The sequence below is a fragment of the Bombyx mori genome, chromosome 1 (genome assembly GCF_030269925.1).
Source record: "Bombyx mori chromosome 1, ASM3026992v2".
NCBI classification, from domain to species: domain Eukaryota; kingdom Metazoa; phylum Arthropoda; class Insecta; order Lepidoptera; family Bombycidae; genus Bombyx; species Bombyx mori.
The window spans coordinates 9,426,808-9,452,046 of NC_085107.1; the positions used below are offsets into that span (position 1 = coordinate 9,426,808).

The 25,239-nt window shown below is 42.0% G+C and overlaps 1 protein-coding gene and 2 long non-coding RNA genes across 4 annotated transcripts; 2 read left to right on the forward strand and 1 right to left on the reverse strand.

Annotated features, from left to right (window-relative positions):
* The first annotated feature begins 423 nt into the window (after positions 1-423).
* LOC134198973 (uncharacterized) lies at positions 424-1,788 on the forward strand. The gene is made up of 2 exons (XR_009973284.1): positions 424-639; positions 817-1,788. It is a non-coding gene; the product is annotated as an uncharacterized LOC134198973 (long non-coding RNA).
* Positions 1,789-5,904: 4,116 nt separating this feature from the next.
* Positions 5,905-12,807, forward strand: CPT1 (cuticular protein tweedle motif 1). Of its 2 annotated transcripts, none has more exons than XM_021350303.3 (2): positions 5,905-6,500; positions 11,285-12,807. In XM_021350303.3, exons 1-2 carry the CDS (start codon positions 6,447-6,449, stop codon positions 12,698-12,700), a joined length of 1,470 nt encoding a protein of 489 aa, XP_021205978.1. In that variant the 5' UTR covers positions 5,905-6,446; the 3' UTR covers positions 12,701-12,807. The 2 variants fall into 2 exon arrangements, with proteins under 2 accessions (XP_021205978.1, NP_001166628.1); NM_001173157.1 differs by lacking the exon at positions 5,905-6,500 and adding an exon at positions 7,745-7,822 and having other exon boundaries at positions 11,285-12,749.
* A 3,960-nt stretch (positions 12,808-16,767) lies between these two features.
* LOC110385820 (uncharacterized) lies at positions 16,768-18,160 on the reverse strand. Its single transcript, XR_002431071.3, has 4 exons — positions 17,946-18,160; positions 17,488-17,643; positions 17,318-17,411; positions 16,768-16,972 (listed from the first exon to the last, which is right to left on the reverse strand). It is a non-coding gene; the product is annotated as an uncharacterized LOC110385820 (long non-coding RNA).
* Positions 18,161-25,239: the final 7,079 nt, after the last annotated feature.

The window sequence follows — 25,239 nt, forward strand, 5'->3', positions numbered from 1 at the left end:
GTAAATGATGCATATTATGCATGTATATTTTTACGTGTGTATTTGTCGGTCGTAGGTCATTATTTGGCCTTTAGATTATTACGTACAAAAGAATATACATATTACGATGCTAAATGATTTCCAAAAACCCGAATGCATGTAAAACGTAAATCCGGAAATTTCAAACCTTGAAAAAATAACGAGCGATTTTATTTCAATTTATATCAATAAAATGTTACAACAAGAATTGTAAGAACCAATTGAATTTTAGTTGTATTTCTTTCTATCTTACTATTACTATATTATTTTTCTCTCTTATTGAACTCAATAAGGATGTTATGTTAATGTTTATTAACAATAACAACAGTGTACCCATTCTTAATATAGCGAAACAGGGACATTTTAATTTAATTTTATATGCAAACCAGAGTGGCGCTCGGAAAGAAGACCTTGGCTTGGCTATAATTATTACAGAGAGAAAGAGAGAGAGAGAGAAAGGGAAAGAGTGAGAGTATACTTTATTGCACATCAAAATACTACAATATTGAAAAACAGTGAACAGAAAATAAAATTATACAATAGGTGGCCTTATCGGTGAAAGCGATTTCTTCCAGACAGACGCCGCTTTTATCTAGAGAAATTCTGAAAAAGATACATCAGGTATGTTACGTTGCACTGTTATTAAGAATATTCAGAGTGATCTATCAAAAATAAACCAAACATTTACGCACATTAATAATGAAGAAAAATACATACACATATAAAAACAGGATTTTTTAACCTAGAATAGATATGTTATACTACTAAATCACTATATTACTTTTTTTTGGTCAATAGGAAACTTCACTGAGGATGGCGGGCGGGATATGTCAGAGTCGAATTAACTAAAACCTCCTGTCGCTCAACAACCAACATCCAAACCTCGTATGAGACAGAACTCATGAAAAGGCAAAAGGGGGAAAGTGAAGCGTTTAGTGCGGAGCATATCTCTCCCATCACCCTCCCCCTCGGGACGCCAGACCGGCGGTCGTCGGCGCTACGACCGACCACCAGCCCTCTCGGTCGGCAGGCTGTCCGAAGCCCGCCTAGATGGCGCCGGTTAGAGTGAGTTACCCTACGGTATCCTTGAAAAATGTTTGAAAAAGGTAAAGCATGTTCAAACAAACAGCCCTAAACAGATAAGTAATAATCGTTCATAATTATTTTATAGCATCTTAAAGTTAGCGCACTTCTCACCGCCGAACGTAATGCATTCCACAATCGAATCGAATATTATTCAGGCAAAACATAATTCACTAAGAATATTTAAAATGAAAATTATATTTTATTTATTTGAAATTTAATTGAAGTACTAGACAGAAATTTATTTCATACTAGCTTTCGCTCACTGCCGGACTTTCGAAGTCAATGTGTAAAATTCCCTTGGGCACCCTACTTTTTTATTCGATACAAAGTAGGTAATCTATGTCTTTTTCTGTACCTTTTATAACTTTTTTAAAATAATTTCACGGTGACAGGTTGAGAAGTTAAGACGTGAAAACTTACTAAACGATCAAACTCACGTTCGTTTATGTATTATTAATATGTATTTTAATTATTGTTTTATATATGTAGGTATAATGTACTAGCCGTACTCACCCACTTCGCTGGGCATTTCAAAATTAACATTATTATTTATTGTCATTATTATTAGGGAGTCCAACACTCATATAAATATTAGCCTATCCATTAAGTACATGTATTTTCTACATGGATACCAAGTTTCAAGGCAATCGGATGCATGGTTCAGTAGTTATAACGGAACATCCCTAAAAACCACTGTAGATTTATTTATATTTTAGTATAGATTTGAATTGTATCGTTTTCGATGAGTTCTTCGGTTAAATAATACCTGTAGTATAACTTCATGTAGTAGCAGTAATTTCAAAAGAGAATGGAAACAAAAGCGAATTAAGTTTCTAGTAATTATAGTAAAAGAAATTCAGTATTTATTCGGAAGGCATTTGTGCAAAACAAATGCTCATCATTATCACTAAGAGAATCTTTCAAAGAAAGTAGTTATCAAATCTTATACAAAAGTTTAGGTTGTCTGGCTATTCGGGCAATAAATATAAATTACGAAAAAGGGGATGGACATAAATATATAATTTCTTAACTACATACGAAAACATAAAAACATCATATCAAATGCTAATGGAAAATTTATATGCGCGTTATTTAATTATTTTCAGCTTTATGGTCAGTGTTCAGTGTTTTATTTCAGTATCACTGACATTGTGAGATAATTTTATTGTTTTTTCGAAAGTATTCAAGATCCTTATTATATTGATACCCTTCTCATTATTATTACGGCATACAAATTCTAATAACTTACAAACAGGACACGTTTTTTCGTTAACCTTGAATTAATAGTTCGATCAGATACATTACATACGCGTATCAATGTAAAATCTTAATTTTTATTTTATTCGTCTAGACTCTAGACACACATTTTTTTAAATCATTCTAGTCTAATTCATAATTGAACCTAAAAAATTTAGTTCTTACTCATAGGTTGGCTCATGGGATTACCATTTAGCAATCGTATTCAATAAATTTCAGAAATGCCCAAAATATTTGTATCACGCCTTCGGACCATTGATAGCGATGATATTGAAATATTCTAACTAAAACTGTATCTATTGTTAGGACTTTTAAAGTACAGTTTCATTGGACAAAGGTTTTATGGATATTAAGGCTAACTGCCTTAATATAAACTAAACTTTATTTTTTATTTATTACATAGGTGTGTGGTCGAGCTCACAGCCCACCTGGTGTTCAGTGGTTACCGGAGCCCATAGGCATCTACTACGTAAATGCCGCCACCAACTTTGAGATATGAGTTCTAAGGTCTCAAGTAAAGTAAACGGCTGCCCCGCCCTTCGAACCGAAACGCATTACTGCTTCACGGCAGAAATAGGCAGGGTGGTGGTACCTACCCGCGCGGACTCACAAGTGGTCCGACCACCAGTAAAAAAACTTCCCAGTCCCATTAAATAAAAGAGAACAAACTCATTCAACACCGAACAGCAAGCTTGAAAACTCGCTGATCTAAAAATGACCGGCGAACTTTGTCTAATGAATCAGAAGGACTCTCAAGTTTCGATAAGATATTACACGTAGCGCAGATGAGTAGGAGGATATAGCATGTTTTTATAACATTATTAAAGTAGGTATAAAATATGACCCGGAAATTAGTTTACATAGAACATAGATCGCAAACGGTTCGATGTGGAAATAGTGAGATATTTGGCTTGGCATGTAACACGTTATATTAATTAACATTCAAAATATTGATTTGGTCTTTATACTAATTATATTTTTTATTCTATTTTCAATTTCGATAATATTTCGCCATGCCATTTTTAACTTTAAATTTATTTAAAATAATAGCTAACATCTGGAAACTTCGAGACAACAATAGTATGAAATAACGTTAAAAAAAATTTTTTATTTTATATTTCTTGTGAACTTCTGACTATAAATCGACTGGGTAATAATTTTATTGATGACGACGATGACGTAAGTTCGTAAGGATGTGCGCATCAGGAGATTATAATAATAAAAGATACATTAATTAAAAAAACAGATATTGAGACCTTCAATTCATTTCATGATTTTGAAGGAATAATAATATATTCTAATATATATTGATTCACGTTAAGTTGTAGTTATGGGAATAATTTCAAGTCAAAACTCAGCAGATCGAGGATTTATTTAAGTCTCCAAGATCCATCGTAATGTCTTCGTTATCAAATTTAACAAATACAATTGTTTAAGACGAATCAAATCTCAATGGCTTTGAACTTGATGGATAAGCTTTTGGTGATTCGAGGTCACCGTTTTCACCATCGAGGTAGATCATCAGGTCCTCGTAAACAGGTAATAGAACTCATGAAAACTAACAATACCTTACCTTCATCACACGATTCATATCTAATGAAAGTAGAACCAAGTACTTATTCAGCAACCAGTAAAGTTTAATTGCCTGAGAACAGGTTAAAATTCTCCTTAACAAAATATTGTTTATCGTAGTTACAGGAATGTTAAATGCCTACTAAATATAGAATAGGACATAAATTTAAAACCAATGAAGGCTTAAAATTACATATCAAAAATAGAAGAGCTTCATTAGCATAATAATAATATCAAAGAAATACCTTCGACAACATTTTAAATCTTATTGGCATATACGAACTGAGAGTGGTTTGATGAAGAATATTAAAATTACTGAATTAAAACAATAGCCTTATTTTATCTAGATATCAAGAGCGATTCATTAGATTTATAATAACTCAAATATAGACCAAAGTAATTACTTGACATTATTTATTGAGTACTATTAGTTTTGATATGCCAAGAAACTAAACATTTTATTGATATTTTGATTGAACTAAAAATGTTTCGGAGGACATACGGTTGAAGTCTCAATTGTATTATATTAGCGGCTGTTCTCAAAAATTGGTACGAATTTGTTTGAAAAAACACATTTTGTTTGATTAAAGAACAAGGATATTACCAAAACGATGGTCGTTTATTATTATTATTTTCATAGAGCGATTCTTAGTGAGAGATTCAGAGTTCTAAATACATAAATTAGATCCTAAGCTAATAAGCTTAGTTCAGATACACAGGATACACTACTTCATTTTCCTAAAGATACTTCAATTACAAGTTACACGCTAAAATTCGATCGTAGGTTATTCTATTCAATTGGTGGATATTTAACGATAGAATGTTTATTTCAATTTTGAAACAAATTAAGAAAACCGGCTAAGGCATATAAATAAGAAATAACTTTTTTTCGGCTACCTCATCAATTATATTTTAATAACCTCTACGAGTGATTCGTTTTTTATAGCTTTTTTTTTTGTGATAATGAACGAATTTCAAAACGTGTTGTTAAAAATTTACTTACCCCGTAACTTAGTAACATCTATGTACACCTAACTGTAAGAATAAGAAAGTTCTGTTACGTTGCAAAATTTTACAAAAAAACATCGCTGGAAATTCATAGCAAGGGTAAGGATAAGATAAAAATGAATGAATAAAGCGGCGAATACCGGCCTCACTGACTTAAATTGGGAAAGGCCTATGTCCAGCAGTGGACGACCGTGGGCTGCTGATGATCTAAATTCTAAGCAAAGCTTCCGCAATCAGATTAAAACGATCAAATGAACATACATAATATATACCTAAAATACCACACTGTAACTAAAGCCGTTGTTGCTTAAAAGACGCACATGTAATCTTATTAAGCGATGAGACCATATTGGTGTTGCTGTCGCGCAAATGATGCACGCTGGTACCGATTTCTTCAAAGCTAAATTCAAAAAGCGAGACCCGACTTCAGAAATTAAGCCAAAGTTGACTTTCTATGGCAGTTGCGCCCCACCCTCCAAATTGGGATACCTATTTGATTGTTTCGCTGCTGCTTAGTCATCAAGCAAATGATACAATAATATTAAATGTTATGTGAGACTATTTAATATGTCAACGCGTTCAAAATCCTGAACACTCGCACTCGGATACGGCGAATGAATCAAAAGAAATGTTAATGTCAAATGAAAAGGACATAGCTGTTTTAAACTGGTATAATTATATACCGACAATTTAACTTTTATAAGTTCAAGTGAGTCACTTTCTACCAAGACGACATCAGAAATTACATGTCTCGTTTTTTTTTAAATTTAAATTTGTACACGGTAAAACTCTTTTTAAAGATTTCAGTACACACGATTCGTACTTAATATATTTTTTATTTGAAATTACTTCTGATGAAACTATTTTTGAATGCCGGGTCTAAATCGACAAAATATTTTTTTTTTAATTGAAAACTTCATTCTATTTAAGAGACATTTCAATTTTGTCGTAAAACAAAATTATGACTACAGAATAATTACTGAATACGAAAATGTTTGGTGTTCAGTTCATTATCAGTATTTGAAAAATTATAAAAATATTTATTATTCACTTATAAATTGTAGTGTGAAATAAAAATAAGGCAGACGTATTGCGCAGAAAATATTGTAAAATGTGTATGGAAATGGTGTGATGCTAATCAAATTATGCGGAGAGATTCATGCGATATGTTATATTATTTAAACGAAATTTGAATACTGTCCTTTAAAGTATTTCGAATTTATTATAATAGCCTTCTAATCTTACGTCTTGGTAACATCAAAGAATTCCAATATTAATGGACAAAAGTCCAACTGAATGAAATTTACGTCGTATTTCGAAATACATGGGTATTGCATAACCAATATGTAAAGCAATTTAAATTAACATGACATTTGGTAAATTGTGGCGACTTAATATATGTACAAGCGAAATGGAAATTCCCTTCAACATGCCACGAAATGAAATAAAACAAAGTCCCGGGCGTTATCAAGAGCGATTAATGGGTATAATACAAGCATGTATGTATGTACATATATATTTGCGGATGGACAACATATCGAAGAACTCGAAATGGTTCGGTAAAGTACTCTGCTTAATTATTTCAATGTAGATAGATGTACATTTATGTATTATACATATACCTATATGTACTTTCTTGTCTCCTCAAAGTCATTCACTGTACTTCGTCTTACTTCGACGTACTTACTTTCGTCTTCTTTGTCTATTCGATGTTGTGATTCTCGAGTAATTTGTAGTAACCGGTAGGAGCATCTGGCAATAGCTTGTCATGTGCTACTTGCTATTTCCTGCCTTTCCCGCTATTGTCAAATCTCAAGTTTCGATGAATAAGAAAGGAATTAAGAGTTAGAGCAGCATTCGTAATATGTGGGTGGTAGCCATGCTATGATTATGAGCTCCTCCCAACAGCCTCGTGGACCATCCGCTCGCCTAAGTTCGATAGTAACAAAATATGTGTTTAACGAGAATTTTATACACTAGGTGCGCCCAATGTAGCAGACAATTATTATTTTTTAATTTTGATATGTGTTTTCCAAAATTGAAATTGTTTGACATGAATGTATTATTTAAAAAGAAATGGAGCTCACTTTTTTTTAATTGTTATAATATAATATAATAAGGAATAAATAAAACGATTTTAATATATCAATAAATGGTTGCTTTAGATTGTGCTAAAATATAATAGAATTCGTATTAAATAGAATTACAAAATTCAGTTTGATCATACCATCATTACTGATAGTCAGTTTGTTTCGGGCCTGTTTTATTTTAGCCATAAAGCAATCACACTCTTCGCTCCGAAGAGTTAAATAGCCTTTATTTTAATACAATCAAGACTTCGACCCAATGCTTCAAGATGAGCCGCGGTATTCACATTGTTGTAGAACAGCCGACATAATCTGCCCTCGTCTGATGAGTTTCATCAAAATCGATCAATTCCGTTTTTTTTATGCTCCGTCAAATAAATAAACACACAGACGGGATCATCAGCCTCAACAAACCGACACACCTTAACTAAAATCTCACATTAGTGTATAATAGATAGTTCAAAAATACTATTATGTAGGTATTAATGGCTTCGAAACTAGTTTTCAATAAATTAAAAGAATTTACTTTCTGGACTTCTTTTACAAACTAAATCAGGTTTTTTTTAATGAATAAACATAAAAATTACCCTGTTTATTGTAACGCGTGAACCCATTGACATAACCTTGTGTGTCGGATCCGGACGGACAACTGGGCAGGTGAGTTGGTAGTTCAAATATCGGAGAAGTATTTAAGAGGCAGCTCTACAACCGGCACGACACTTGACGCCTCACGTGCTTCGGAGGTTTATCTGTCTCGTTCGGAGCGCTGACGCTACATCATGCTCACGCTTTGGGTATGTATTCAACACTATTTGTGATTTTTTTTTCTTCATATTTGCCATTTATCTTTTAATGTTTATAAAAAAAAAAAACGAAAGCAGATTCTAATCCACACAATAAAACGTAGCTTGGTTTGCGATGCGAAGTTTTCATGGATCGAAATAAAACTATTATTATTTCTAATTTCAACGTCAAGTTTCTGTGCTGTATTAAATATAAATAATTGATGAAATTCTTGTCGCACATTTTTGGCCCGAATACTTAATTAGTGGGAAATATTTTGTTCGTTCTAATTTTATTCATTTCATTAAATGTATCCGCATTTATAACATTTAATATCGTACGTAAACACAAATTCCTAATTTATTAGACCCTGATTATTTTTTTTGTATCCTTGATGTTACAATCACACATGTTTGATGTTGAAATTTTTACATGCATCACTTGAATAGTGTTCGTAAAATATTTAAACAGTTTATTACGATGATCAATGAAAGATATAAGGTGTGCTTAATATTCCGATGACGCTAATAGATACGCAAGGCATATTTATTTTCGAAGACATCATTGTCAACAGAAATGAAATCTAATAATTACATTGCATAACATAAAGATGCTCTTCAAATATTATGTCTAAATATTTTATACGGCTTTGTCTCTTTCGGGGCAAAACCGCAATCAGTAGATTTTTTTTAATCTATTTGAATAGCAGCGAATAAATTATCCGAAATATATTTAAGTACATAATTATAGTATTTTTAAGAGACTGACTAATTAAATATATTATGTTGACAAGATGACTTCCCCAGGTTGCTCGAAAAAATAACTGTTGATAAATGAATTTTCAATTTCAGTAACCTGAAATTGATTAAAATTTTAATGAAATAACCGCCCCATGGAAAATTTTAAACGAATTTAAATAAAAAATATATGTAATAATTCACAAAAGCTTTTATGTATTTGCCTCTTTTTTAACACATACATACATCACCGATAGATATCGTATCTTCATATATTTTTTTTAAATAAAAATAATCTACAAAAAATTCATTAATTTATTTGTTATTCGTGTATAGTAGTAAACTTTAATATACGAGTACTTGTTTCTTAAATTTCGGGTAATTTAAAAGTTTTGTTTTATTTGACTACAGATTAAAATTAGCATTCTTTTTTTTTCAACTTTATACTATACTGAATGGGTTATAATATTATGATTAAGTTACTGTATATTTTTGTATTGCACTAATAAGAAAACATTTTCAAAGCTTCGAGTCGACTATGCTTTAGAATTTTAGATATGATATCATTTTTAGTCCTTTGCAACACCTACACCTAATTAAAATACAGAATAAGAAGAGGTCATTTAGAAGTATTTTTACGTCTCGAAATAACAATAATATTTTAGACAGAGGTCAATTAATGTCCACTTTGTTATTTTAAAGTGTATATCTATGCATATATCCTCATGAATTATGGAATGTGATCAAGACTATTGATTGAATTAATAAAATCCTTATTTACATAATATTCTTTGAAATATATCATTATCATTTACATAATGGTAAATATTGTTGCTACTATTTACGGTAATAGGCCTTTTTAATCGTTTATGTAGGCGGAGAGGATCAGGACGGTAGTGGGAGACGTGGAATGGTTTTTTTATTGCCCTTGTTGGGTGACGAGCATGCGGCCCACATAATGAAAAGTGCTTAACGTCGGTCCTGAATCTCAGAAATGTCAGGGGCAAAGTCAAGCCACTGCCTACCGTGTATGGTCGAAAATTATTGTATTTTATTATATTGTATTTGTTATATTTCTGAATTTAGGTAGAGTAGATCCGAAAAACTAAATAGATATGGCAGTCCCAGAATTGGAATGGCGTTATAATCACCATCAATCATTGGATGCAACATTGGTTTAATCAGTACTAAGTAACAAAAATTACGAAAATCACATCATTGGGAAATTATCAGAAAAAAATAGTTATGAAAATTTTTAAAGCAAAAGACATCCACACTTATACTAAGTTTTTATAGGATAAGTAGATTTTTACTTTTGACTGATTAAATATTTTAATCAAATTTGCTTGTAATTTTCGTACTCTATTTGAGAGGGTTCATAGAATTGGAACAAAAGAACTTTAAATACGTATTCCTCAAATTTCTTTGTACTCGCGTTTCTTCTAAAGCGGGTATCAAAGATCAGAAGCACTACAATATTATTGACTCAGTTAAATACGAATGCGATGACAAAAAACAAAGAGAAATAAAAGGGGTGTCTGCAACGTGCCTATAGATTTTACTGTTTATGACCTTAATCTTTTGTTACCAAATTAAGTATTAATACATATCAGCACGTTACACGTAATATAATAAGTTTAACATAATTTTGGGGTTCGTCAATTTCAATCAACCTGTATTTAATAGCCCTTTCATTTTGCATTTATTTTTATAATTATTAAATAGATAAATCACACACAAATCCATCCAAAAATAGAAAAAAAAATCTAACCGCAACCATTTAACGTATAGGTATTAAAATTCAATATTTTAAACACTCATAAAAGATTTTCGTTTAGATCCGGTTCTTTTTACCTGTCAGTGTTAAACCGCAAAACACGTAATTTGTAACCTTTAAATATTTGAATCAAAATACATGAGCATTCCATTTTCTATCTAATAAGCTATAAAATTTTTAAAGGTACCATTTTAGATCAAAATCTTTCGGTTACAATCCAGACCGCGGAACCGTGTACTTGATAGTTCAAGTTCATCGCACTCGCATCGTTGACCCAAAGTCTTGGCCATCGGTTACGTAACAACGCTTGCCGCGGTACTTAGGGTTCCGAGACATAACATATTATAATACGGAATAACAGAACACACGTGGGCGTAGTATTCGACCTTCCTGTACACACTTTCTCGCGTTGTACGAAAACAAAACACTTGAACGTGCGATTAAAAAGGTATCTATTTAAACAATTCAAACATTCAAACTCGTCCGAACTAATTTACATTTTGTTTTGTTACTCATACTAAAAAAATGTAATAATTAGATGCCTATCAAGATTTTACTTACATACTAATCAGAAAAATAAAGAATACTGTCCATTCGTTTCTTTTAATTCTGATTATCATAAACCTTTTAAACTTTAAAATAAATGATTTTGATGTCTAGGATAACTAGTCAAATTCCGGAGGAGACTCCTCCACACACGTACATTTTAAAATGGCTTTACGGGCATGTTGCAACATTTCTACAAACACAGAGAGGCGATTAATGACTCGATCGGTCCCGTATTAACTGACATTCTGCTTTGCTGACATAAACCTTGCTGCATTTGTATCGGACCACACGTAAAAATACCTTATTTTTAAATAGTTGTAATGAGCTTTTAATAATGAGTTGTTAAGAACGCTAGAGACTAATAGCCCCGTTTTCGGTATTTTATAATTAAAAAAACTTTTTTGTTTCAGATTCTGGGTTTTACGTTAGCAGTGGCTTTGGCCGATGTTAGTCATCTAGGCTATGACTACAAAGCCCCACAAACCTCTTATGGATATCCATCATACCAACTAGGTGAAAGTTCCTCTCACCAACAAAGCTCTAAATTAGGCGATATCTCTGGATTTTCCGGGTCGTCCGGGCTGTCCGGGTCGTCCGGGCTGTCCGGGTTGTCCGGGTTGTCCGGGCTGTCCGGATTATCTGGACTATCTTCCGGTTACAGCTATAAAGGGTCAAGCTTGGGATCCACTTTTGGTTCGACTGGCTACCGAAACCATGCATCTGGATCTGGATATTACTTTGGTGACGCTAATTCGGCTGGCAGTGGATTAACCAATAACTACTACCCATATTATTCTACCTCTGGCGCTGGTTTCAACGGATTGTACTATCCGATTTCTACCAGCAGTGGCTCGAACTCGGAAGTCTCAGTTAGCCCGATATATTCTACAATCGGAGCTGACCTATCGCAAAGCTTGATTCCTACCTATAATTATAATCAATACAAAACAAGTGCTGCCAGCAAATATCAAGAACACTACGTACAACAACAACCAACTCAAGTCTACAAGCACTTCTATGTACACGCTGCTCCTGAAGAACCCGAAATACCAAGACCACGCCCTCCTATTGTACTCCCGCCTGCCCAAAAACACTATAAAATCATTTTTGTAAAAACACCTTCTCAAACCCGTACTCCCCAAATTATTCCCGTACCCCAACAACAGGAAGAGAAAACTATTGTTTACGTCTTGTCCAAGAAACCCGAAGAAGTCCAAGATATTCTTGTACCAAAAATTGAACAAAAACCACCAAGCAAACCTGAGGTGTTCTTCGTCAAGTACAAAAATAAGGAAGATTCGCAAGCGGTCATTAACAACATCGTTAACGACTACAACAAAGAACAGTCTGTATCTTTTTCCGGGCTTGACGATTCACCACAAAACGTCTTTGGGTCTGGAGCTCAGACCATACTTGACTCTGGTTCTAACTTCGGATCCGGTTCTCTTGGAGTCTTTGGAGTATCATCACCTTCTCCTATTCCACTTGGGCACTACACGGAACAGCTGTCTGATTCCCCAGTAGAAATCCCTGCTTCTGTGGGCAGCTTCGGAACTCAAACAGTTGCTGTTAATCAACCTTCTGGTTCTGATTCATTTAGCGCTCATCCTTCTTTAAGCCTTTCTGACTCTAGCGTTCTCAGTAACTCCCCTATTTCAAGCATCTCTTCCGTGTCCAGCGTACCTGAAAGCAGCACGGCTATCAGTGGCAGCGGTACAGTTAGCTCCACGCCCTCTAGTCTCTTGTTGGACGATGTGAATACTATATCTACTAGTCAAGGAGTCCCACATGAAACCTACGGACCTCCAAAATTCCGTGCTAATTAAAATTTGTAATGTACATTAAATAGCAGTTTTTCACTATTATAATACTCTATATATTATTGTGAACATGTACCTACCGATGAATTATAATAAAATCTTTGAATTGATTACATTTTGCTTGAGAAAAATTTAAGCTTACCTTTTCGTACGCATTATCGTGTACTAAATTGATAATTATAATATTAAAAAATTACGTGTTTTTATTTTCTGCTCAGTCAACTGATCAGAAAAAGGTGTGCATAAACAAACATCTCAAAGCTGATCTGCTGTGACTTGGTTACCGGAATCCATAAGCAGCACAACCGAAATATTGCCTCTGACTTTGGGAAAAGTTGTTTAAATTGCTTCAATCCTAAAAACAGCTGCCGTAAGACTTTAAGCGATACTTCTGGGATGGTGAAATCCCGCCTATTTCTGTGTCGCTACTGCCTTTTTATGCTGACAACATGCCCTGTGGTAGACCCATATACATCTATTTCCTCTTTTTTGTTCTTTGTAAACTCTTCAGTTTTTAATTTGTTCCTGTGGGTAATTTTTAAGTCTAAGTACCACCAAGTGACCCACCATATATAAATACTACTCTGAATTATGCCATAAGTAACGACGAAAATATTACTTAGTATATTAGTGGTAGGTAGGGTATTGGAAACCCACACAGGTGGTGCTACTCGTTATACCATTCAATTAATACATCACATCTCAAGTTGGGCTACGGCATCTACGTTGGATATCTTTTGTTTATTATTGAAGGATTACTGGTAGCCCGGAGGCATTTCCAGTTTCACCGGGACAGGTGGGCGAGCAGGGGCTCAACCAGGAGGGGTAGGATTTGCTAACAGCTACCCGAGCGCCCCTAAAACAGACCTAATAACTCAAGAGTAGCTACTTCGCGAATGAATCTCGGATCGGAATCGCGACCCTTTGGGAATATCCGGCGAAACTCAGCGGGCTGATGTATGGGTTAGGTTTCCCGTCGAACTCTTTGGTCTGTTCAACGAGTACGTGTACCTGGGTCTCTGAGCTTGCTCCTAGCGTTAGAGCTAAAGGCGTCTAATGCAAATGTTGAAGTGGATATCTATGAGCTTCAATAACCACTCAACGCCATATGGGCTGTAAGCTCACTGTAAGTTTAAGCGGCTGGTTAATTAAGCAAGGCGAAGCAATATAAAATCGAGTGTTAAAAAATCCTTTCCCAAACTGTAACCTCAACATGAACATAAACTAAACCTAATTTAGTAAATTCAGCTAAAGAAGAAATACGGGTTGCGTTTTATAAGCACTCTAATGCATTCCCTAGTTTCCCTAGTTCACCTTGAGTAATGTGACACTAATGAAATTATTGTAAAGGCGTAGCATTTATATATTATATATACCATTTTCATACCCCTGTGTTCCTTATTCCGTAAATTATCTTATAATATATTATTATATAATAACATATAATTAACATACTCATATACGTATCTCATAATATAATAATTGTACATAGGCATTTTTAACCCGAGCTGAATGCGAAAAACTTCATTCTCATATTTTTCGTTCACTTAACCATTTATAACTTTAAGAAACTTGCACTTGGCAATATACACACAGCGAAGAGCGATGGCATTAAGTTCAGTTCACGCTTAGTCTTTATGACTAAACCACAAACTTTGACCACGTGCATTTCCATTTGTTACATCGCGTCCTATGAAAAAAGCCACCGAAGCAATTCAAGGTAAGGTATCCATTGACATTTTTAATATTATCATCGCAGAAATCACCAACTGTTTTCGTTCGCGAATACCGTTCTCTCCGGTCACCGTCCTCGTCGAGCACGTCGATTGCGACGAAGGGCTCGACAAGCGAATTAACCCATAGACACAGACCACTGAGTTTCTCGCCGGATTTTCTCAGTGGGTCGCGTTTCCGACCGGTGGTAGATTCTGCGAAGCACTGCTCTTGCTAGGGTCAGTGTTACCATCACTCCGGTTAGAGCCCCGTGAGCTCTCCTACTAGTTAACGTTACGATGAAATAGCCTCTCAAGGCTATCAGCTTAGGTAGGGAAAAAAACCGTTCTCTTACACAGCGTATAAAATTGATGTATCTATGTTATACGAATAAAAATCAACTGCGACATGTATGATGGGGCATTACTTGATAAGGGCTCGACCGATTTGACTGATTTATTTTCCATTGTGTTCGTAATTGTGCGGATAAGGTTTATATGAAATTATTATTATATTATTGGAAAACTAATAATAAACTAAATGTAAAAGTCATAAATAATACAGTGCTTCTCTGATTATTTTTTTCGGATTGCTTTCGTAACTATTCTGAACAAATTTTAATGTTACAATGCTATGCTAGTTGAATGATCTAAAGACCAATCGGATCGAGGCTGATCAATTTAATGAATACGTGTAGCTAATTTGTTTTTTATAAAATTACTCTGTTGTGATGACGGCAATATCGTTCTTACTACGCACATACAACTCCAGCTGATTTTGATTTCGAATTCGGAACTAGTCTATTGCAATTGAAGTTGGCACATTGTTGGTATTTTAATAACAGGCCCATCCGCATAACTCAATGACGCTATCTTGATATATGGTGATGGTTTATGTTTAGTACGGACCAGAATATCGCATTCACAAATTGATTAATTTAGCTAATGCGGTGCGGGTCGATAGTATTTCACCAATGGTTTGCATTGTTTATGAAAAGCTCTATTTCGGGGCAGCGGCGCGTGATAAATATAATCAAGTACTACGAGACCTTGTTTGTTGTGTATAAATTCATGAATGCACTTTCCTGTGGCACGCGCGGAATGTTATTCGGAATCGAGTTGGCGCCGGCGCCACATTAATTGATAAAATGGTGCACTCAAAACGAATCATCGATGATCAGCTGTATCTCACGCGTTACGAATCGGTATACGTTGAGAAACTCTGCCTTGATTTAAGAGGTTGCCCGATAGCTACGTACATAATATTTTTAAACACACAGATAAGCTAAATCGATTGCTTTCGTTATTATTCTTTATTGATATTGAGATATTAATGCAATGTCTCATGACTTTTCATCAATGCGAAATTATAGACCACAGGCAATCATTTATTATTTATTTAATTGTTATTGCTTAGATGGGTGGACGAGCTCACAGCCCACCTGGTGTTAAGTGGTTACTGAAGCCATCTACAACGTAAATGCGCCAACCACGTTGAGATATAAGTTCTAAGGTCTCAGGTATAGTTACAACGGCTCCCCCACCCTTCAAATCGAAACGCATTACTGCTTCACGACTGAAATACACAGGGTGGTGGTACCTACCCGCACGGACTCTCAAGAGGGAAGCGACATCCTAAGGTATTGGCTATTAAATTATTAATGTGAAGCTATAATAAAAGGCTAAAATGAAAGGACATTGTTTTATAAATGTTGTGACCTCCTGTTGAGGGGTTGTCCTCACTGAAAGGCACAATCAAATTGCCACATCTTACAGCGCATCTGCTTAAAGCCGTGACAGGTCACATTGTCGTGCCACAGGTTAGTGTTATAGCCATAGCGTGTTGCAGTGGTGAAAGCGGGCAGCATAGTATTTATTGGTCATGGGGATCTTTGATGGAGATCGATGATGACTACGAGACTGCTGTAAGTTTATACTAATTCCATGATAAAGCAATAGCAGAGAAAAAGACAACCGTATTCTTTCGGAAACGATACATAGATCGTATCGAAATTTATAACATTTAGTTTTGTTTGTTTTGTGATTTTTACGTATTTTTACCTACATCCGTTATTGATTGGACTACAAAACAAGGAACATTCAAGTCAAGAGCCGACATTTGCGACTCGGTTTACGCTGAAAACACAGCACTATAGATACCGAACGTGCTAAACTATTGACGTAATGGCTAAAGTCCTACAAAATTATATTTGAAAGCTTATTGATCGAAGTTTGAAAGCATCAAATCCTACGAAAACACAACGCAGCTATCTACATATTATTATGGTAGAATTTTTAGAATCCCTTTTAACATAGGAACGCTGTAAATAGTATTCAAATAAAATAAATAAAAGCAAAACATAAAGTAAACTAAAAATTTTATCGCGAAAATAATGTTAAATTTTTTATGAGCCTACAATGAAATTAGCTTTTTTACTGTGTGTTTTCGTTTTGAATGAAATCGTGTCCGTTTTAAAGGGCAGTGAAATCGTTGACATTTTTCGACTTATATGTGATGCATGCCGACCTCAAACCAATCAGTGTTGCTTTGGAACTTTTGTTTCACCTAAAATAATAATAACTACAGAATATTGTGCAAATTCGTGCCAAATGATTTCAATCGAGAATAATAATTACAATTTATTAGGCGGAGCCCTTAAATTTAATGGCATCGGTCTTATATATGTACCGGAAGCTAATTCAGGGATAACAAGTGTCAAACTTAACGCCGTTGATGTATATTCTACATTTGGATTGAAAGCAAAAATACGGTTGAAAACGAAATCAGGTTTACATGAAACTATAATCGAACCCTGCTCCACTCACGGGTTTGTTTCGAGATACTATGTGTGTACTAATAATTATAATTATTTAAAAAACCCCTCAAGATGTCCTTCTGTTCAGGGATTACCTCTTTTACTGAATGAACGCCTGTTAGGTATTACGGTTGGTATGAATTGCCGAAGACCTCAAATCAAATATGCAGCCGTCAATCCCATGCTGAACTGGATAACAAAATCAGTAAAAGAACTGGAGAGTAACAACAACAATATATCGTTAACGACGATAAATTTTAAATACTTAAGATTGAAGAATTCCTCCGTTTTTGATAGTGAAACGAAAACGACTAGTGTTACACAAAAACACATAAATTCACTTTCATCAAAACGGCATTATACAAAGAAACTGATACAATCTTCTAGTGATAATCAAAATTTTACTACGTCATCACCGAGACTGAAAAAAAAGAAATTCCGTCAACATACATATGTAAATATTAAGAGAAATACAAAAATTACTCCTACAGCTTTAACGATTAGATATATTACGCCTACAGTATTTAGTACGAAAACCACTTTGTTACCCTCAACCCGCTCAACGTCGGTAGCACCCATTACAACAACATCAAATTCACAACCAACAAATGTAATGGATTGGTTTAATAAGAACATTAAAAATAAACTTGGAAATAGTGTACCACCACTCCTAATATTGACCACTACGTTATCAGGAAGAAATACAGATTTCATTGATCTCACTTAAGTTATTATGTAAGGCATTCCAAAACACTTTAAATACTTTTAATAACCCGGAATTCGGCGATTGCACTGTCCAAAGGATATATTATGTTCTTCATTGTGTAAAAAAAGACATCAAAACATTACTAAATGTGCCTAATTTTAGAAACAATACCTAAACATTTCAAGAAAGAAGATGAACAGATTAAAAATAAAGTGAAAAAAGTCAAATGAAAGTTTATTAAACCAAAACCAATCATGAATATAAACGTCGAATGCTTTGTCAAAGTCCAGCGAGTACGCGCCTCCTTACGAAAAAATAATCAAGAGGACCTTAGTACACCTTATACAAAAACAACATGCCCTGCACTATGTAATTAAAAATCAGTCATAAAAAGAAACATGCCCGATCCTGGAAGGCAACTGGAAAAGCTACAAGCTATCTTGAGATATGAGATCCACTGTGGAAATCTCAATGAACGCAACATTTTTTTTTACAACAGAGATAACAGTTATGACAGTAAATTAGTGATTTTAAAAATATAAGTCTGTTTAAGAAATTTTAAGTATTTTAATTTCATGCCAACGTCCTATTTTGCTTTTTTAGCAATAAACTGATGTCTGTTATTGTGCGGTGTTTAATAATCAAGAATGGTCCTTCCAGCAAGACTCGGCGCCAGGTCATAAAGCTCGGTCTACGCAGTCTTGGTTGGAAACGAACGTTTTGGACTTAATCAGAGCTGAAGACTGGCCGTCGTCTAGTCCCGATCTTAATCCGCTGGATTATGATTTATGGTCAGTTTTAGAGAGTACGGCTTGCTCTAAACGCCATGATAATATGGAGTCCCTAAAACAATCCGTACGATTGACAGTGAAAAATTTTCCCATGGAAAGAGTGCGTGCTTCTATTGATAACTGGCCTCAACGCTTAAAGGACTGTATTGCAGCAAATGGAGATCACTTCGAATAAGCTTTTTATACTTTAAATTGTTTTATATTTATGTTTTATTTTTTTATTTTTAATTGTAACAGTATTTATGGCCAGACTAAGTATATTTTTTTTTTTTTTTTTTTTTTTTTTTTTTTTTTTTTTTTTTTTCCACAGGAGAAAATCGCCGGATCCCCACCCGCGCGGCAGGTGGGGTATGTGGGAGTTGAACCTTACTAAAAACTCCTGCCGCTCACAACCGGCGCCCTACCTCGGACCGGGCCGGAGCCCAGTCGGGGCTATTGAAACGGCGGGACAGGGTTGACGCAGAGCACATTACATCCATCCCACCGTCCCACGGACGCCGGACCGGTGGCCGCCAGCGAAACGACCACCGGTTCCCTCGTTCAGCGGGCCGAGAGCCCGCTTTGATGGCGCCGCGTTACACCTTCCCCCAGAGCGGTCGGGGGAACGCGGTCTACCATCACCCGGCTTCCTATTGCGGGTGAGCGTGCAGAGCACGCCACCCCTCGTCTGGGTCCCTCCCCGCACAAAACGGGTGGGACCCCTAGCTCTTAGGGGGCCAGGTCACGGATACGACCCCGGTCCCGACCCCCTGCTCGGCGGCGGCGGGTTTCTGCGTAGTGAGGAGAGCTTTCCCTCACTCGCCCCGCCGCCTCCTTCTGCGAGATGGTGCACTCGCAGAAGTCGAGCATAGCCTTCCATGACTCATCGCTGCCAAGCATCGACGCCACGACGCCAGGCAGCGACAAGTCAGGTCCTATCTTTGCGACCAGGACACGGCGCTGCACCTCCCAAGCGGGGCAGACAGCGAGCGTATGCTCCGCCGTGTCCAGGTCGTGTCCACAATGGTGACACCTCGTCGTCGGCTCAGCCCCTATCCGGCGCAGGTACTTCCCGAAGCATCCGTGCCCGGTCAGCACCTGCACCAGACGAAAGGTGAGACGTCCCTCGCCACGATTCACCCAGTCATCAAAGACCGGGTAAACCGCCTCGACGGTCCGTAGCCCCCACGTGGGGTTGGCCAATCGCCTCGACCACGACTCGAGCACGGACCGCCGAGAATGGGCCTTCCGCGCCCGCAGCTCACTCTCGGGGACACGCGCCACGCCCCGAGCACGAAGCTCGCTGCGCCACCGATAGTCGGCAGCGAGCGACTCCGCCTCCAGCTCCCATGGCGGCGTCCCCGCCAAAACACACGCCGCCTCGAAGGAGACGGTGCGATATCCGCGGATGACCCTGATGGCAACGGTGCGCTGCGGCCGGCGCAGGAACCGAGCCATAGTGGCCCGGTTGCGCGGCTCAGCCCACACAGGTGCACCGTACAGGGCCATCGATCGCACCACCCCCGCGTAGAGACGGCGCACAACCTGATCCGGTCCCCCAATATTCGGGAGCAGCCGGCTCAAAGAACCGGCCGTCCCCATCAATCGGGGGACCAGCTCCGCAAAGTGAGCACGAAAGGCCCACCGGCTGTCCAACACGAGGCCGAGGTACTTCAACTGCACCCCGACCCCTATCCGGACGCCTCCAACCACGATGTGGGTGTCAACGGGTGGCGCCCTCCGCGGCCCGTGAAACCACAGAGCCTCGGATTTATTGAGCGCCACGTCGAGACCCAGCCTCCTTATCCTTCCGACGACGAGGGCCACTCCCGCTGTGGCGAGACGGGCAGACTCCCTAAAATCATCCCCCCGGGCCACGACCAACGTGTCGTCCGCGTAACAAATAACGCGGAGGCCCGGGAGGAGGGCGCCCCTCAGCACCCAGTCGTACCCGATATTCCACAAGAGGGGGCCGAGAACCGACCCCTGTGGAACACCACGCACGACCGGAAAGCGATGAAGGGTCCCACCGTACCCGGTACATACGACCGACCTGGCCCCCAAATAGGACCCAACCAGCCGGCGGAGGTAGAGGGGCACTCCATGCCTCTCCAGTGCCCCCCCTATCACGGTCCAGGGCAGAGTGTTAAATGCGTTGGCGATGTCAAGAGACACCGCCAGCGCCACCCCACCCCGAGAGACGGCCTCGTCCGAGAGGGACCGCACGCGAAGAATTGCATCCACGGTCGAACGGCCCTCCCGGAAGCCGTACTGCTCCGCCGACAGGTCAGGCCCCACCCCGACCAGGTGCCGAACGATGCGGGCAGCCAGAATACGTTCCAGCAATTTTCCCGCCTCGTCCAGCAGCACGATAGGACGATATCCGGCGGCTGTATCCACCGGGCGCCCCTCCTTCCTCAACAACACAAGTCTACCCGTCCGCCAGAGCGACGGAAACCGTCCCGACTCCAAGCAGCCATTATATAGCTCAAGGAGCCGGTCCCCCAGGGCACCGAGGGCCAAGGCCAGTACCCGGCCGTGGACTCCGTCCGGGCCGGGGGCCGTGTCTTTCGCGGTCATCTTGACAACGGCCACCCGGAGCTCTGCCTCCGTAATACGGGGCACCTCAGCAGGAGCTTGGCCGTCGACGGTGTCAGACGGCCCGCCCATAGCGGGAGGGACAAAACCCTCCCGCTCCTGCGGGAACAACGCCGAAACGATGTCCCGCAGCTGCTGGGGCTGGAGACGCTCAGTCATAGAGGGGGCCCACGGGCGCAACTTGCCGCGTACCAATTTGTATGGGCTCCCCCACGGATCCGCTTCGAGCGCCTCCAAGAGTCTCTCCATGTTCTGCTCCTTGGCCCGCCTGATGGCCAGCCGCAGGGCGTCCTTCGCAGCGCGATATTCGCGGTGCAGCCGAGCTTCCTCCTCCGCGAACGCGACGGGCTCGTCGCGCCGCAGGCGGCGGCGACGGCGGTGTCTAGTGCACCGGCGGCTCGCCCGAATGGAGACCGCACGCAGTCTTGCAATTTCGGGCGACCACCAGGGCGACTGTCGCCGTCCAGAGTGCCGAGAGCCGACCCGGGGCATCGAGGCATCACATATGCGGTGCATCGCGCCCCGGAACCATTCGGCCTCGGTTTCCACATCGACAGGTTGTGGGCGCTTGGGCGCCCACGCCGCCACCATAGAGGCCTCCACCAGGAGCTCCCTGTTCAGGAGCTTCAGTGCCCACCTAGGGAATGACCGGGATGCACTCTGCGGGGGGTCAACCCCGCGGGCACCTGCAGCCGGCGTCGGCGCAGGGGCAGAAAGATCGTACCGGATATACCGGTGATCGGACAACGATTCCGCCCCCACCACCACTCTCCAGCCGAGGATGCGCCGCGCGACGGGCGAGCTCGCGAACGTCAAGTCCACGATAGACTCGCCCGTCCACCGCACGCAAGTCGCGATCGAGCCCCTATTAACGATACAGAGACCGACCGCGACCGCCCATTCCTCCAGCAGCCTACCACGAGCGTCCGTGAATGGGGAACCCCAAGCGACAGACTTCGCATTGAAGTCCCCCGCCAGTATCACTGAACGGGGAGCGAGGTGACGAGCGATCACCTCTAGCCCGTCCAGGAACCGCTCGAACTCGACGGTAGGCCGATTCGGAGAAAAGTACACCCCGATCACGACGGTATTTTCTAACTGTACCGCGACGATCCCGGGGCCCCTGGTCACCATCGCCAGGGGGGGGACCATCGCGGTTCTTCTGATATGTATGGCCGCCAAGCCATCAACGTCCCCAAACCAACAGTCATCCGCTGGGGGAACGAAGTATGGCTCGGCGACCACAGCCACGTCAATTGACCACTCCGCCATGGTCTGGAGCAACATGTCCTGAGCCCCAGCGGAGTGGTTCAAGTTTCCCTGCAGGAAGCGATAGGTGTGATCCATTAAGACTGAACCACATCCATCGCTCCCCCCCCTACTCCATTGCCCCCGCTATCGGGCGCGAACGCCTCAGCGGGGGACAAAGTGCCGGCCGGTGCTCCCCCGGCCAACCGCTTCTTTTGACGCCGCTTAGCTTGGCGGCGCCGATTTCGTTCAGCATTCTTGCTGGCCGGAGGGCAGGCCTTGCCCCCGGCCCGGTGGTCAGCCTTGCGCCCGGCCGCCGCACATAATAAGCAGTGCGGCGCAGCCGAGCACACGGCCGCCTTGTGTCCCGGCTGACCACAGCGAAAGCACAATCCGCTGCGGTCAACGGCACTCGCGCATTTAGCAAGGCAGTGCCCAGTGCTGAAGCATCTGAGGCACCGCCAGGCGCGTGGTTCGAGAAGGCGCACGCGGGCCGCTATCCAGCCCACGCGCAACCTGCCCGGTTCCCCCGACGGTCTCCCGGGCGGAGGAGCAGCCAAGGAGGTGGCCGCCTCTACCGGGCAACGCACCCAAACAGAGCCAGCCCCGGTATAACCGAGGCGCAGCTCGCCTACGGTTATATTCTCCAGGGCGCAGTTGCCCCGGGCGGCAATAGCCGCCGCCACCTCATCCTTAGTGGTGCAGTCGTCCAGGCCGGTCACTCTCAATTCAGCCATTTTGACCGGCCTGTGCACTCGAACCTCCTCCTCAGGCAGAACCGTACGGAGCTTCGCCGCCAGACGCTCCGCGATGCCGGAACTATCGGCACCGGGACACTCTAGTAGCTTGGCCCCATTGGCCGTCAGCCTACAGCGGAGGCCCTCCCCCGCCCCGATCTCGTCCAGATCAATAGCCGCGCACGCCCGGGAGACTACATCTCCGTATGACACGCCCTTGGCCTCGGCGGCCGGCAGCAGCGTTAAGACCACTGCCGCCGACCGCGGCGCGCGCGTCGACTTCTTCTTCGTCTTCTTTTTCTTGGCGGCCACAGGCGCTCGACCCTGTTGGGGAGCAGCCTGAGACGCCGCAGTGGCCGGTGCTCCACCCACTTGGGGAGCTGTCGGTACGGCCCTCTTGGCACCCCGCCGGGCCACCACATTCCACCCCTCGTCCATGTTAGACGGGGGCGGGGGCAGCGGACGGGGTTGAGGCGCTTGCGATGTGCACTTCGCGTTAGCGCCGCCCCCCCGCTTGGCTCTGTCTCGCCCCGGGCCCGCCCTAGTAGCTGGAGCCTGTACGGGGGTGGAGCGGGTCACTGCAGCACCCGACACCGCGGCATGTGTAGACGCAGGCCGTTCAGCGTCACCAGCGACAATACGTTTCGCTTCGAGAGCCGCCAGCCCGCCACCCAGCCTTTCCATTACAGCCTGGACGGTGCGATCGATAATCTCGTCCAGGCTGTAGCAATTCGGTCCCGGCAGGCCCAAGATCCGTGGCCCCGCGGATCCCTGCTGCCGCTCGACGGCCGTCGCCTCCCTAGACCGCGGCGACGGGAGACGCGAACGCCGCTGTACCGCGCGCGATGGTGGCAGCACGGGCCACGGGTCGCCAGCCGCCGCTGAGGGACAGGGACCCCGAGGGACCCCGGAGACCAGCGGCGACACCGCCGGCACAGATGCCGGAGGAGTCCGCGACCCAGCGGCACGCGGCAACGCGGGCGACGACCTCGTCGCGGCTACCCGCTTGGTAGCAGCAACCCTGCCATCGGGCCGCTGCTGCGCCTGCAGCTGCGCTCGGAGCCTCAAATTCTCCGCCATCAGCTGCACCACCTGGTCATTGGCGGAAGCAACCGAAGGCAGAACCTTCGAGACTCGCGAGACGACTTCCCGCAGCCTGCGGCCAGCAGCTTTGGTTTTGGCACTGGTCGCCGCATACGACTTGACGGTCTTCATGGCCCTGCCTATGACCAAGGCAGGGTCCCGAAGACCGCCCTCCTCCTCTTCTGTCGTCCGCCCGTCCAGCGAGGCGACAGACATCGACGCCGATGACGGCGCCGGTGACGGTGCGCCCTTCCCCCGAGCGGGTCTCCCTTTAGGGGGCGGCATCTCCTCCGCGGCAGAGGCCGAATCGGAGACTACCACCACTTTCTCCGGTGGGGCATCCGTGTCAGAGGACGACGTTAGCCCCCCCTTCCCTTCGCGGGAAGAAACTCCCCTCGATTTCCTCTTCCGCCTGACTTTCCCTTTCGGGCCAGCCGCCTCGCAGTCGCTGACGAGCGCAGAGCGCGTCGAGCCAGCGCTGGCACACCTCGGTTCGACGGGTTTTCCGCTGCCCGTCGCACAGCCCCCTTCATCGTGGCATGCTTTGCCCCCCCCAGAATACGTGGGGCAGCATGCTTCCACCGAAGTGGAAGCACGGAGGGATTCTCCACCTAGAGTGGTACCCTCCTGGGGTAATGTTTTTTGTAAGTTTGCCATCATTCATTTCGTTCCTTTGTTATTTAACCAGGGGTCGGTCCCCTGGGACGGCCCTCACGACTGGACACCCTCCAGCCACTCATCCCATCACCGGGCACGTCACAGGCTTAGGATTAGGGCATTTTTTATAGAGGTTTGCATCCTCGCGGCCCCTACTAGGCAGCGGCCCCCGCCCCCCACCAAGTGGGGATTACGGTATGGGACAACCCTTGGGACTA

Bases quoted from the DNA above. Each gene is read 5' to 3' on its own strand.
- CPT1 (XM_021350303.3), top strand. From the start codon at position 6,447: ATGTACATATATATTTGCGGATGGACAACATATCGAAGAACTCGAAAT. The intron at 6,501-11,284 runs GTAAAGTACTCT...TTTTTGTTTCAG, and splicing joins GAAGAACTCGAAATGGTTCG to ATTCTGGGTTTTACGTTAGC.